This window comes from Amphibalanus amphitrite, unplaced genomic scaffold (genome assembly GCF_019059575.1).
Source record: "Amphibalanus amphitrite isolate SeventyFive unplaced genomic scaffold, NRLGWU_Aamphi_draft 000019F_arrow, whole genome shotgun sequence".
NCBI lineage: Eukaryota > Metazoa > Arthropoda > Thecostraca > Balanomorpha > Balanidae > Amphibalanus > Amphibalanus amphitrite.
In genome coordinates, this window is record NW_024881515.1 from 519,642 (window position 1) to 532,231 (window position 12,590).

The following is a 12,590-nucleotide window of genomic DNA, read 5'->3' on the forward strand; positions in this document are numbered from 1 at the left end:
CCTGCCGTGATGGAGGCGAGAGGACGTCAGTGCGAGAATAATTACTGGTACTTCCCCTGTGCCCCGATATTTTCACTAAAACGAAAGGGCAGAGATTAGCAGGTCTCGGGATGGGTCGATGGGGAGTCCCCGATGGGAGTGAGGACACCTGGTATTTTTTTTTTTTTTTGTTCTGCGTACGCTGGGATAGGGTGGCGGTACCGCACCTGATTACTCCACAGTTCTCGCACATGATCGCGTGATTCACATGATGCATACGGCCTGAGCCTTATGCCGGTATAGTATATATGCAATTCCATATCGTATATGCCTTACACCGATCCTGACCCGGCCGCCGGCTCAGGTAAATCCGGCCAAAACACCAGTCTGAACCTGACCCGCTGTTTTCGCCCAATCCGAGCTGTGCCCGGTGGGACAGCTCCCGTTGCCGGCTTGCACAACATGTACTGGCGCCGTATTGTACTACACGCCCTGATGTCAGAGCCACTGTATGCAGTTACACCTGAGTGACAGACCGTCTATTGTCGCACAATGGACGCCGGCTAAGGCATCAATGGCGGCCGGCGGCCGTGTGGTCGGCCTCTGTGACTCACGGCCGGCTCGGGTGTGTGTGTACGCTGCAGCGCTTTGTGGGCTAATTGCAGCGGGCAGGCCGTGCCTCTGCAGTAGGGCCGGGTCAGCTCCGCGCCGCGACCGCTCAGTTGCAGCTCGGCGCCGCGGCGTCGGCCTCTGTTTCAGTCAGCGGCTGGAGGCGGGGTCAGAGTCGGGGCTGAAGCCGGAGTTTGATTTTGAGCCGGAGCTGGAGCCAAAACCGGAGCTGTATCCGGAAGCGGAGCTCCGTCTCACCGACTGATTAGGCAGAGGAGTGGGCGGAGTGGCTGTTGGGATGGCCAGGGGCACATGGACACTGGTAGATGAGGGGCATTCGATTTGACGATGGGTCTTTGATTTGGGAAGCTCATGCGGTACTGATTCACAGAGGAAGGTCAGCCAGCACCAAGACAAAGAGCAGAGCTGCAGGGAAATGGTCACTGGTCGGTCAGCATCAGTTCAGAGAGCTGGGGAAAGGTCTGTGGCAAGGGGAGGTCAGATAGTTTCGGCCGCCTACAGCGGGTCAGGAGGTGCCGTCTCCGTCGTTGGGTCCGCTCGTACCCGCTCATACCGAGCTCGTCTCAGATCAGCCGCAGCTCAGCCCAGCTTACGGCGGTATCTGTTCGGCACAGCGCCGCCCGTCCCGCGGGCTGGGCCGCCCGGCGCTCCGCTCTGACCCTGGCCCGTCCCTGACGACTGGTGACCTTTCTGGAGATCCGGAGGCGGCCATGACTCACCGCTCTCCTGTGATGCTCCACTCCCCTCACGTCCCGCCCGGCCCGCCTCGATAACCGCGGCTGACAGACGTGCAAACATGGAGCGCAAACGGGCGGCGGCGCTCAGCCCCGACCGGTCACCGCGCTGAGGTGCAGCTCAGAGGCTGACTCACCGACGGCCGGCTCACGAGCTCACGGCGAGCGCGGCAGGAAGTCCGCCAGTTCCCCGGGCCGGTCGTTCGTGCCGAGCTGGAGGGCGCGGTACGGCGGACACCGCCGCCGCGAGCTCTGTTCGGATTATGACTGGACATTATTACACGGCGTCGAGGTGGAAGGATTTGGATTGGCCTCACTTTTGTGGCGGACGAAGGCGGAGCCCGGACCGGTAATTTGGGAGCGCTGCTCTGTTTTATTTCCTGTTCCGGTCTGTTCCATCGCGATCTGTCTTGCGGTGCAGTGCCCTGACGGCACCGGTGTTGTAATTTGGCGTATGTGTGTGCTCAGCGTGCTCCCTCGCCGTGCCTGTCGGTACGGGCAGTGTCATTTTCTTTGTGCTGTCCAGTCTTGCCGGATGCCCGGGGCGCCGTGTCGCCAGCCGTGCCCGCGGCGCTGCAGCATTCCCCGCAGCGCGGTCCCATTCCTCGGGCCGGTGTGTGTCGGCGGTCGGCGGTGTGGGAGCGGCGGCCGGCCCGTTCCCACGGCCCGCAGTCCCGGCCATTGTCGGCCGAGTGCGCGTGCCGCCCGGTCCGGCCCGCAGTGGGACGCCGCTGACCTGACCTGACCTCTGGACTGGTGGTACGCTGCCGACGGCCGGTCACGAACCGGGTCACCGTCCCAGCGGTGATCGGTCCGAGCGAGGTCAGAACTCAGCGGCGGCCGGCCGGTGGACCGAACCGAGCGGTAAGAGCCGTAACAAACTGACTATGCATGTGGGTACGGGGCTTGGTCAGCGAGCGAAGCAGGAGCGAGGGACCAACGCGGAAGTGGATGAACGTTTGCGCGGGTTATGTCGACGGATTCACGGCAGAGTCTGAGCGTTTTTTTTTTTTAAACTCTTTCACAACTGCTTTTCATCTCCCTGAAATCTGTCACTGTTCTATAAGCACTTCGATCTCTTTCAAACTACAGCAGTGCTCGTCGCTTGCCACTTGACACGAGCATTCCGACACCATCCCATCGGCCATGTTCCCTTTATCTGCGATACTGCCTGTGTTGACCTTACAAGATTGCTGTGTACTGAGGGGCTCCGTTTGACATTCTAATAGCCAGGTCATAAGAGCGCCATTTTCATGTAATCCGATGTTACGTTTTCGCCGCCAATGTCTAAATGTTGACCTTGCAATATTACTTCGGCTTAGCCGAAACTGTCGTGATATGCCAGCGTCCTGTGCCTGATAACCCCTTCTGTTAGTTTGCTTTTCAGTTTCGACCAAATACCAGCTCAGATATGGTTTACTAGCGACACCTCACAACCCACGAACACGCCACATTACCAAGTCTTTGTTCGTCAGAGGCTTACTCTTAGCATTACCTCTGGAGTGCTTGCTTGATAGGTAGGTTTTTAGGAGATAAACACGAATCACGTCCCACTTTACTATCAGGGGATTCCCGCCGACGGCAATATCCGTATCTGCCAATGATTCATCCCACAGTGTGAAGGTTCAATAGACTGTTTCGTTGTGTCCCAGCACGGCGATCGTGTCAAACGTGACACTTTCTCTTCGTCCACGAGCTGCGCGACGAACCAGGATATGCGCGTGCAGCGTGGTGCGAGCGGCACTCTGCTCTGCGTGTGGCGGCCATTGTGTCCAATCACAATTGGTAACAAAGAGCTGAAAGGAGACTGTGTCGCCACACGGCCGGGCGTGTCGCCCACCGCCAATTCCATGGTCAGGAGCGGGCGTGTGGGCCGGTCGGTGGTGTGTCGGGTCGGTTCGGGCGTCGACTGCCATCCAAGGTCGGGTTGCATCACTGACCGTGGCAGATATCGAACGTCGAACGCACGAGCCGCGTCTCTGACCTGGCCTGACCTGACCTGACCCAGGCGTTAGACAGCAGTCTCCTGCCACAGCTGAGGTCATCTGTGCTCTCTGTGAGGCAGGCAGTGCTGAGCATTGAGCATGAGCACCCTCTCAGATCTGACCTGACCTGACCCGGGTGGTAGACAGCAGTCTCCTGCCACAGCTGAGGTCATCTCCGGTGCTCTGCGCCACAGCAGACAGTGCTGGTCAGCTCGCGACTGACCAGACACAACTGCCATTGATCGCTCGTGGTGAATGAGAATGAGAGATTTACGTGAAACTATGCGCTTATCGATGTAAATTGTATTTCTCTTTTTGCAAAGAGGGAAATCTTGCGGCGTTTTTACACTGTTCAGTTGTCATGGAGCTGATCAGTTAATTACTTTTGGTCGCGGCCGATTCACCACCGTATCTGCCGGGGAGACTCCCGCTTTCCTGGTAAGGCCGGCTCACGGCCGCTCTCCCAAATATAGCCGGCGAACACCTGACTGGCGACGCCGGTGTCGGCAGCGTGCCAGCCCTGCCAGCCCTGCCGCACGTTCTGCAACACACGGCGTCGCTTGCATCAGTCATGAAGCGTTGGGAACGAGCACTCCATGGCGTCATCGGAAGGCGGTGCGCAGCGCCGCCGGCCGGCCGCCGGGCCTCACGCATCACCCGCGCTGGTTCCGTGCTGCGGTGCACCGTTCGCGAACAACGGCGAACAGCGGCGTCCGTGGTACCGCTACACGGTCCGGGCGGGATTTCGCGTCCGGCGCATGACGCTGCTGTTGATGCCTGCCGACTTCCGCTCTCTGCGGCCACTGAGGTGGCTGAGCGGCGGCCGTGCAGCGCCGGCCGTACCTGCCCTGCCACCGAGCACGCCTGCAGCTGAGCACGGCGCACGTCGACCAGCCAAGGCCGGCGGCGACCCGGGCCGTGACGTCACGCCGCTCCACCGGTGACGTCACGCGGGGCCGCCGGCCGCTCGCCGCTCGGCGCCGGCTGCCAGTTGTCGACAGGCCGTCGGCGCGCTGAGGTGCGCAGTGGCTATCAGTGGATCCCGGACGGCCGGCGCGCTGCTCAGTGGACTGTCGGCGCCGACGGTGATACGTGGCCGCGTCAGAGGACTCTGCCACGTCGGGCCCGGTGCGCGGGCCGCCGGGCGACAGAACGGGGTCGGTGCGCGCTGGCTCGGCCGGCGCGGCGCCGCAGCAGGGCACGCCGACCACAGGCCGCCGCCGGCGACTCATTAGGGGCATCGCGCCGTCGTTCGGCTGCCACACCGGCTGGATGACCCGACACGACCCCATGCGGTTCATGGAGAACATCTTCGGCATCTTCGGCCACCCGTCGGCGTCGCCGCCGCCGGTCAGCACAGGTGAGCGAGAGGCTGCCGAGCGCGGCCGTCCCTCAGGGACAGTCACCCGGACACTGCAGGGGGAACGGGAGAGAAACGGGCTTCTACTCCCCTGGGGCCCGCTCGACTGAACTCGACTCGTCTGCTCTCGAACGTAGTACGATGACCTTCACTGGCCGCACGGGACCGGCAGTAGTCGAGACGGAGTAACCCGCTTTATTTTACAGCGCGATATAAACCGATCTAATTCTTTACGGCTGAGCTGTCCGAGCTGCCGCTGGCTACCGGTCAGCTGTGTGCTGAGGCCGGGAGCTGAGGTCGCTAACCCCGACCAGAGCTGAGGTGGCCCCTGTCCCACTGTAAGGTGGCCATTGTCCTGCTCTCGTTGGCCCCTGCCCGGCCGGTAGCTATCCCCTGTCGGTGGCAGTACGATGGTCCGCCCGCTCAGCTGTCACAGTCCTCCCTCCCCTCCCGCCCAGCTGGCCGGCCGGGCGGACCTCTCTCAGTTGGAGCGCTCCCAGCCGGCCGGCTATTATCGAACGAGCAGCGGCGGGGCTGCAGCTCTGTTCGAGGAACGCCCTTTGTTGGGCTGCCCACTGCTGGCCACTCGGCGGCGATCGGCGCTGCTCCCGGTACTCGGAGAGCCTCTGCGGCCGGCCGGCATGCAGCCCTGCCTTGTCTGGTGGTCCGTGAGCGGACCTCGGCACGTGGCGCTCGGCCGTAGGCGGCAGTGTCTGTGCCGGGATCAGCTGATCGGTCGGCGGAGACGGCTCGGAGTGGGTCACCACTGCCTGCCGGCGCCAGACCGGACAGACCGGACCGTGGTCCATCGCCGCCGACACACCGGCCGCGGCACAGCGACCCTGGCCGGCCGGCGAGAGCGGCCCCGGGCGGCGCCGGGGCCAGCGTCGCAGGCAGCGTGGGTGGCCGAGCTGCCGAGATTCACCGACTCAGCAGAACGGACCACGCGTGTGCATCAACTCAGCAGTCTGAGCCGGCGCGTGGGTGCTGAGTCGGTAGTTTCAGCATCTCGATAGTGTCGGCTGACACGTGTGCCGTTTGTTGTCACTCTGTCGACAGGTCTAACTGGTGTCCAGTTCGTCTGTGAACCGCTGGTCACCTGTTCAGCAGGTTGTAGCTAGGTAGCACCGCTTTGTTGGTGACATCAGCCGGACGTCTTAGGTGGTCAGCTGGGTGGCTGCGGGCTGGGGAGGAGTCGGCCAGGATGGTTCTTGTCACTGTTCCCGGCCAGGAATAGACAGGTCAGCTGGGACGTGGCCGCTGTCCGTTTTTACCGGTGGTCGTGACGCGCCACCGCCGCCGCTGTCGCTGACCGCTGACCGCTGTCCGTACGTCCGCCCATCCGTCTGTCGTGTGTCACGGGGCTGCGCGGGGTCCCTCCGGTCTCTGGCGGCGGTACCCGGCTACGTCGGCACATCTCTGAGACCCCGTGACAACGCTGGCAGCCGTCTGCGGCGCATTCCCGGCCGGTCAGCTGATGCGCCTCCCCCGCGGCCGGCGACGGACGGGCGGCACCCTGCCAGCTCCGCCGCCACCCGGAGGCCTGGCTCGACCGGCCGGCCACGCCGCCACACTTTTTGTGCCCGGTGGTGGCTGCATTGTCGTCCCTCCCCTGCTGCCAGGGAGGCAGCACTGTCCGATGTGCGCGGCCGTCCCCTCCCAGGCCTACCGTCCCGTCCGAGCGCCGTGTCGGGCCGTCGGCACCCGGCCGGCTCTCGGCGGCAGCGCTGTTTGTTGTTACAGAGTCCGTCGGCGGCTCGCCGCCCGGCCGCCGGCGTACGCCGCGCCGGAGCCGGTGAGCCGCTGTTTATCGAGACACCGTATCGGAGCCGTCGCCACCTCCGGTTCCAGCCGACTCGGCCGGTGCGTCGGCCGGTCGACGGGCCGACCTGTTTGTTTTTGTCGTATCGGCCGGCAATCAGTGCGCCTCCCGCCGCTCACGGCGCCGGCTGACCGCTGTTTTTGCCCTGTCCGGCCCGTTTATCAAAGAGGCTGTCACCGCGCTGCAGGGTCCGATGCTCGTCGTTCGGCGGCCGTTCGCCGAGAAGACGCAGCGCGGTGTATCGCCGCCGTGTACTCTGCCGTGTACTCCGTGTAGCCCGTCAGCTGTGACGCCGGGCGCACGCCTTGCATCCCGAGTGGCTGGCGCCTACCCCTGCGACTGTCCCGGCCGTGATACACGGCGAGTAATTGGAGTGGCGTGCCGGACTGCTCTGTGCTGGCGACACTGCCAGAACCACCACTCTGCTGCCTTGCGTGCGTGACGAGTGGACAGTCGTGTATCCAACCGTCGACACCGGCGGGGGCCGGGCTATGTCCTGCCTTTGTCCCCGCTCGGCTGTGACCCGCACCGCCGCTCCACAACACGCCACCAACGGGCGGCCCGCGGCTCCGGCGGCGGTGGGCGCGGCACTGCACGGAGTGACATTGAGGCAGCTCACTGGGAACGCGCCGCGGCCGGCCGAGGTCGAACAGCGCCCGCAGCTCCGGCGGTGTGATTCTGGGCCGCCGCAGCGACCGCCGCCGCCTCTGCCGCCGGCTGGCTGCCGCTCCAGATGGCGGCTCGGCCCGGCCCGGTGAATGTGCTCCGCCGCCGCTGCGTCTGGCAGACCGGGCGCGGCGCCGACCCGTCTCCCCACCCCGTGCCGCGCTGTGCTCTGCCGTTACGTAACACCTCCCGGCGCCCTGCCGCGCATGGTGGCCCCACAGCCCCATGTTTGCCTCTGGGCCACCAAAGAACACCTCCGCCGGGCCGGCCAGAGCCTCCCGTGGCCTCCGCCGCCTGGGACCATATGCCGCAGTTTGGTTTGGAGCGGCAGCCGGCGGCTCCAACGGCCGTGACGGCCGGCTCTGGTGGCCGGATGGCAGCCCCAGACACCGTTACTAGCGCCGAACACAAACACGGCCGAAACGCGGGCAGTTGCGGCACGGCCGCTCCCTGAAATGGTCCCCGGATGAGCCCCGTTTTGGTGGGGTTGAGGGGACTGGCGATGTGCCCACCTTCTGACGGCGTGCCCTCGGGCGCTGACCGACCTTCGCCAGGGGCGCCGCGCGGGGCGGGCGCCAATCAATCAGCTGACACCGGCCGGCCGAGCCTGGCACTCGCCCCCAGCCGCCTGTGTCAACGGAATGGCACACTGGACGCTCAATGTGTTTATGTATGTATCGGAGCCAGCTGTCTGCAATCGATACGGCCGACGATGGCCACTGACCGACTGGCCTGGTCGCTGCTCTGCTGAAGGACAGACGCTGCAGCGGGCGTCAGACAGCGCGCAGTCCCGACGACCCAACACCACTCGATGGCGGACCATCGACGCGTCGTTAGCGACTGGATGACGTCAGCCACCGGCGCTGATGACAGCCCTGATGACGGGTTAGGGCCGGGTAGTCTGTCCTGACGGACGTCGTCACGACACCGGCCGACAGGACAGGTGCGTCGGGCGCCGGCGGTGGGCTCGGTTTGTTCGTCGGTCGCGGGGTCACGGAGCCGGCCTGTGACTGCCGCCGGGCCGCGCCTCTCCCACAGAACCGTTACCGCTGCTCCGAGTGGTTCGCGCATACCATTTCTCGGTCAAGTGTCACCTGTCTGATGAGTGTCGGTGGGCGCGCCCGTGCGACTGCGTGTGGTCCGTATGGTTTCCGGCCGGCCGGCGTGTCGCTGGGTCGCGCCGCGCGGCTCGTTAGTGGCGAGTAGCGGTACACGTCCGACCGGCAGACGGTGACCGGACTGACCCGCCGCGCTGACCCGCGCCGCCGCCGCGCCGCCCGGTGTAGCGGTACCGCCGCCGCCGACTGTCGGACGGCGGAGGAGAAGATGGGCTCTGGTGGGTGGTAGCGGTTTGGCGGTGAGGTGTGATGGGAGTGTCTGATTGACCTGACCCGGCCGAACCTCACCCGATCATACCTTTGAAGGCTCTGGGGCCCGACCCGACCCGTGCCGTATTCGGCTCTCCCTCGTATATAGACATGTTGCCCATTAGTTTGCGGTGAACTGGATGAATACCGTCCTGTAAGTCCATGACAGGTTCCTAGCATATTTATTTGGTAAACCCGCTCAGTAGCGGTCAGGCTTGCGCAGATTTGTCCATGCAACGCAGATGCAGCCTGGTTGATTCCGCAACGGCACTGCGCATTGCATCCCGACGCGTAGTTGCCGACACGGCAGCGATCATGGACACCCGAGACACCCATCTGAAGCTGCCGTCCAGCTGCAGCAGCTGTTCCGCCGGCTGCAGCAGCTGTCCCGCCGGCGGCCGGCCGGGGAAACTGCGCCGGTCTCCGTGCCATATCACTGCCGTCTCGGCCGCCGCCCGCCGACCTGAGGCCTGTCGCGGCGGCCAACAGCTGCGTCTATTTGTCATCGCCGCCGGCCGAGGCCGTTTTGCCCCGCTGTCACCGCCGCCGCCGCTGCCGCGCTGCTTCTACGGAGCAGAGATACATTGTAACAATTGCGTCGGAGGTGTGCGTGGTGTGGCTGCGTAGCGCGGTGGAGGAGACGTGGGTGGTCCGCCGGGAGGACGGACCCGCGTCATCACCACCGTCCTGCCGCCGCGCTGCCACCCTGTCAGCCGGCGGAGACGCTCACTCTCACTGACGGGGACGGCCCTCCTCCTCCGACGGTGGCGGCGGCTGGACAGAGGCGGTCGGAGCCGGATAATCCACCGTCGCCCCCTGCCCCCTCCACCCCCGGCCGACTGACCAACCAACCGACCGGGCGGCGGCGGGGGCGGCTATGTCGATAATTGGTAATTGCCCGCCGGTGGACCGTTGATTAGCGGGTCGCTCGTGCCGCCGGTATCTCCCCCACTGGGACACAGTGTTTCGGAGAGACCAGCCTGGCTGGCGCGGGCCACCGTTCCTGGAAGCCTTCCCGGTGGTATTCGATTGAAGGTGAAATTTGCATACCGCCGGGACGAGTAGTGCCAAAATCAAAGCCAACGAGGAAATTCGGGCCAGTCTGACTGGAATGGAACTGGTTTGATGTAAAAATATGTCCACATTTGGACTGGGATTTCAATTCACTTCCAGTTTCCGACTACGCTGTCAACCGCCGACTACGAATTGCCCTCGCAACGCCGATACACAATGCGTCATTGTTTGAGTCATGTGTAGTTCCCTTGGTGCTTGTAACTGGGCAGCCGGTATTGCACGTTTCGCCGCTCTGGTGGATCGGCCGTCGGTTTGTGGCGCCCGTGACACCTGTGCTGCGGTGGGCGGGGGGTGGGACAGGCCGCTGGGGCACGCTGCCGCCCGACGTGTGCCGTTTGTTCAACTGGCGGCACAGCTGCGGCCGACGTTCGCTGACGCTGATCGACTGACGCCAATGACGGCCGACGCACCTGATCAGCCCCCCCCCCGCCCCCTGGTGTGCCCCTGCTCCGCCCTCCGGCCGTGACCCGTCGATCGTTGGGTCATGAGCTGGTCGGCACGGCTAGACTGGCTGAGCTCCTCATGAGCTCGGGCCTCAGCCGTCAGACGCCGGGCAGTCGAGTGGTCTGATCGAGCGCACTCGGGATGACGATTCTGTGTGGCTGCCCCACACCTGCCCCATTCCGCCGGAGGTCTGTGAGCCGGGCCCGAACAGCTCCCGGGAATGTCGAACAAACGCCGGACCAGCCCAGCTATGTGAGCTCAGATTGCGCTCCCATTCAGACCAGCTATGGCCATTCACGACTGCATTTCTCCCAGCTGGTTATGCAAACGCAGGCCTCCCGCTGGTTTCATGGCGCGCCGACCAACAATGAGCGTTACGCAAGGCTTTCCCGTCCATCCGTCATCCGACCGTGTCAGCTGCTCGTCGAGGTCAGAGCGGCGCGCAGCCCGCCGCGCCCGGCTCCCTGCTGGGAGGAATCGGCTCCAGGCTCGTGCACGTTTTTGTCAGCTCATGACCGCGCCGGCTTCCCATGAGAAAAAGAAGATCCGGTTCCCACACTTACATACAGGACGATCTAAATAAATCATAAATACACGGGTTTGTGCCAGTTGGATGAGTGTTCACTCTGCTGTAACTGCAGTCTGCATTAGTCAGCGCGTGAGAGAACAAATCTGCACATCGCGACACCGCTATTGTGAAGAGATTCCATAGAGGACGTTTCTCAGAGTCTGTCGTCACGCGTGTGGAGCCGTCCGTCGCGGGATAACCCGCACTTCCGCGGCGGGCGGACGGGCTGGGCTGGGCGGACGGTGAGCGATCGACGGCGGCTGGGGCGGCTCCCCGGCGCTGCCGACGGGCGGTCCACCCCGCCGGGACCGCCGGGTTTGTTGTGGATACCCGCGGCGGGTGGCGTCCGCGCGGGGAGGAGTCGGGCGGGGTCACCGCCCACCGACCGACCTCAGCAGGACACCTCAGCTGGGAGGACCTCACCGCCCACTGGCAGCTGAGGAAGCTCACCGCCCACCGTCCGGTCGTTGATCTGAGGACCATGATTAGATGGTGCGAAGACCACGATCAGATGGTCTCAGGACCACTATCAGCTGAGGAACGCTACCAGATTCCAGTGGCGTCTGCTGCAGTCTGAACCATATCAGTGAATGGTCTCCCTGCGACCTGGCCAGTCCCAGAACCGGCGGTTTATTTTGCAGGCACGGGTCAGTGAGACATTCCATTGACATTTGATTACATGTCTGCTGATCTTTGGAGACTGGCTGATCCCTCTCAGCCACCTGACACCAAACAACCTGTTCTGGAGCCTTCTGTTTGCTCGGGACACGGGTGTGGCAAGACCCCGCCGGAGCGCTGGCATGGCGTGAGGGTATGTTGGGCAACTGCAACGTATGATCGCTTGACCCTCGTGACCTTTCAAATGCCTCATGATATTCTTACTGCATAAATTGCACGTCAATCATCGACAAGCGTGACTACTTTGAGTCAATCCCTGTGCCGGACAATGCAGCTGCCAGCTCTGCCGTGCGTCAGGGCTGTGACATGTCAGCCGTGGCGTGCGCGCGTCCGACTATCCCGAGCGCTGCTGTGAGCCCCCGTCGTCCTGTTTCCACCACTAAACCCCGTGTCGTGTCGAGCGCCGGTGTTCGGCCAGCCTCGCCTGCCGGCCCACCATCGATCGACGAGAAACGATGGCAACCACGGCCCGTCCATCGGCCCGTGCGGCGACCGGACACGCCATCGGCGGAATGCACGGACCGCTAACGACCGGCCGGTACCGGGCGGCGGCGGCCGGACACCCACGGCCCGTGCGAGCGCGCGCTCCGGTCACCGGCCGACGACGACGGCCAAGGGCACCGGCTGGACAGATGGAGGCCGCTCCGGACTGATGGCCGTGTGACCGCCGCCTGATGACAGCCGAGACACGGCGGTGGGCGAGGCTACGGGCTGCTGACGGGGGAGGTGAAGGTGATAGCACTAAATTTCACAAGATGGTACCCAGTAAGAAAGGGATGACCGTAAAATGTTGTCCACGACCAGGGGCCTTTTGGACGAGCGGGCTCATACACTTTCCAGCGTCTGCACTGCTGTCCGGTTTCTCTGTACTCTGTCATGCTCCATAGGAGTTGGCAGGGTGAATCCAGGAATCCACCTCCAATCTCAATCAGACAGGGGAAGTGCGTGGCCCGGCTCATCCCGCTGGCCGGAACATGGTAAACCCTCATCTGTATGCCCGGAATGCGGCGCTCGGCGCGGCCGGTACGAGTTGTGGCCGGCGCCCCGTGTTGTCTATGTAAAACAATGGCCGGCCGGCGGCCTGTTGTTCCGGCGGCCGGCCGCGTTACCGTGACGGAGCGGCGGCCGGCGGCGCTGGCCGCTCGTGCCGCCCCGCACCCCGGCCATTACCGAGCCGCCGCGCTGACCCGACCCGGCCCGGCCTGCTCCATTGGCGCCCTGTCATGCGTGCGCCGCGCCGCGCCGTGAGGGCACACCGGCCGGCCTCGGAAGTGGGTGGGCGG

General features: G+C 64.2%; 1 protein-coding gene across 6 annotated transcripts in view; it reads left to right on the forward strand.

The window, feature by feature from the left end:
• The window catches only part of LOC122389305 (serine/threonine-protein kinase tricornered-like), a 70,601-nt gene that overhangs the window by 5,620 nt on the left and 52,391 nt on the right, over window positions 1-12,590 (forward strand). Inside the window, exon 1 of one of the 6 annotated variants that reach the window (XM_043381198.1) lies at window positions 3,955-4,688. The exons of the other annotated variants lie outside the window; for them this stretch is intronic. Within the exon in view, the coding sequence (XP_043237133.1) occupies window positions 4,601-4,688 (88 nt within the window). The 5' untranslated portion in view covers window positions 3,955-4,600. Of the gene's footprint in view, window positions 1-3,954; window positions 4,689-12,590 lie in introns of those variants that run through there. 6 annotated transcript variants of the gene reach the window in all.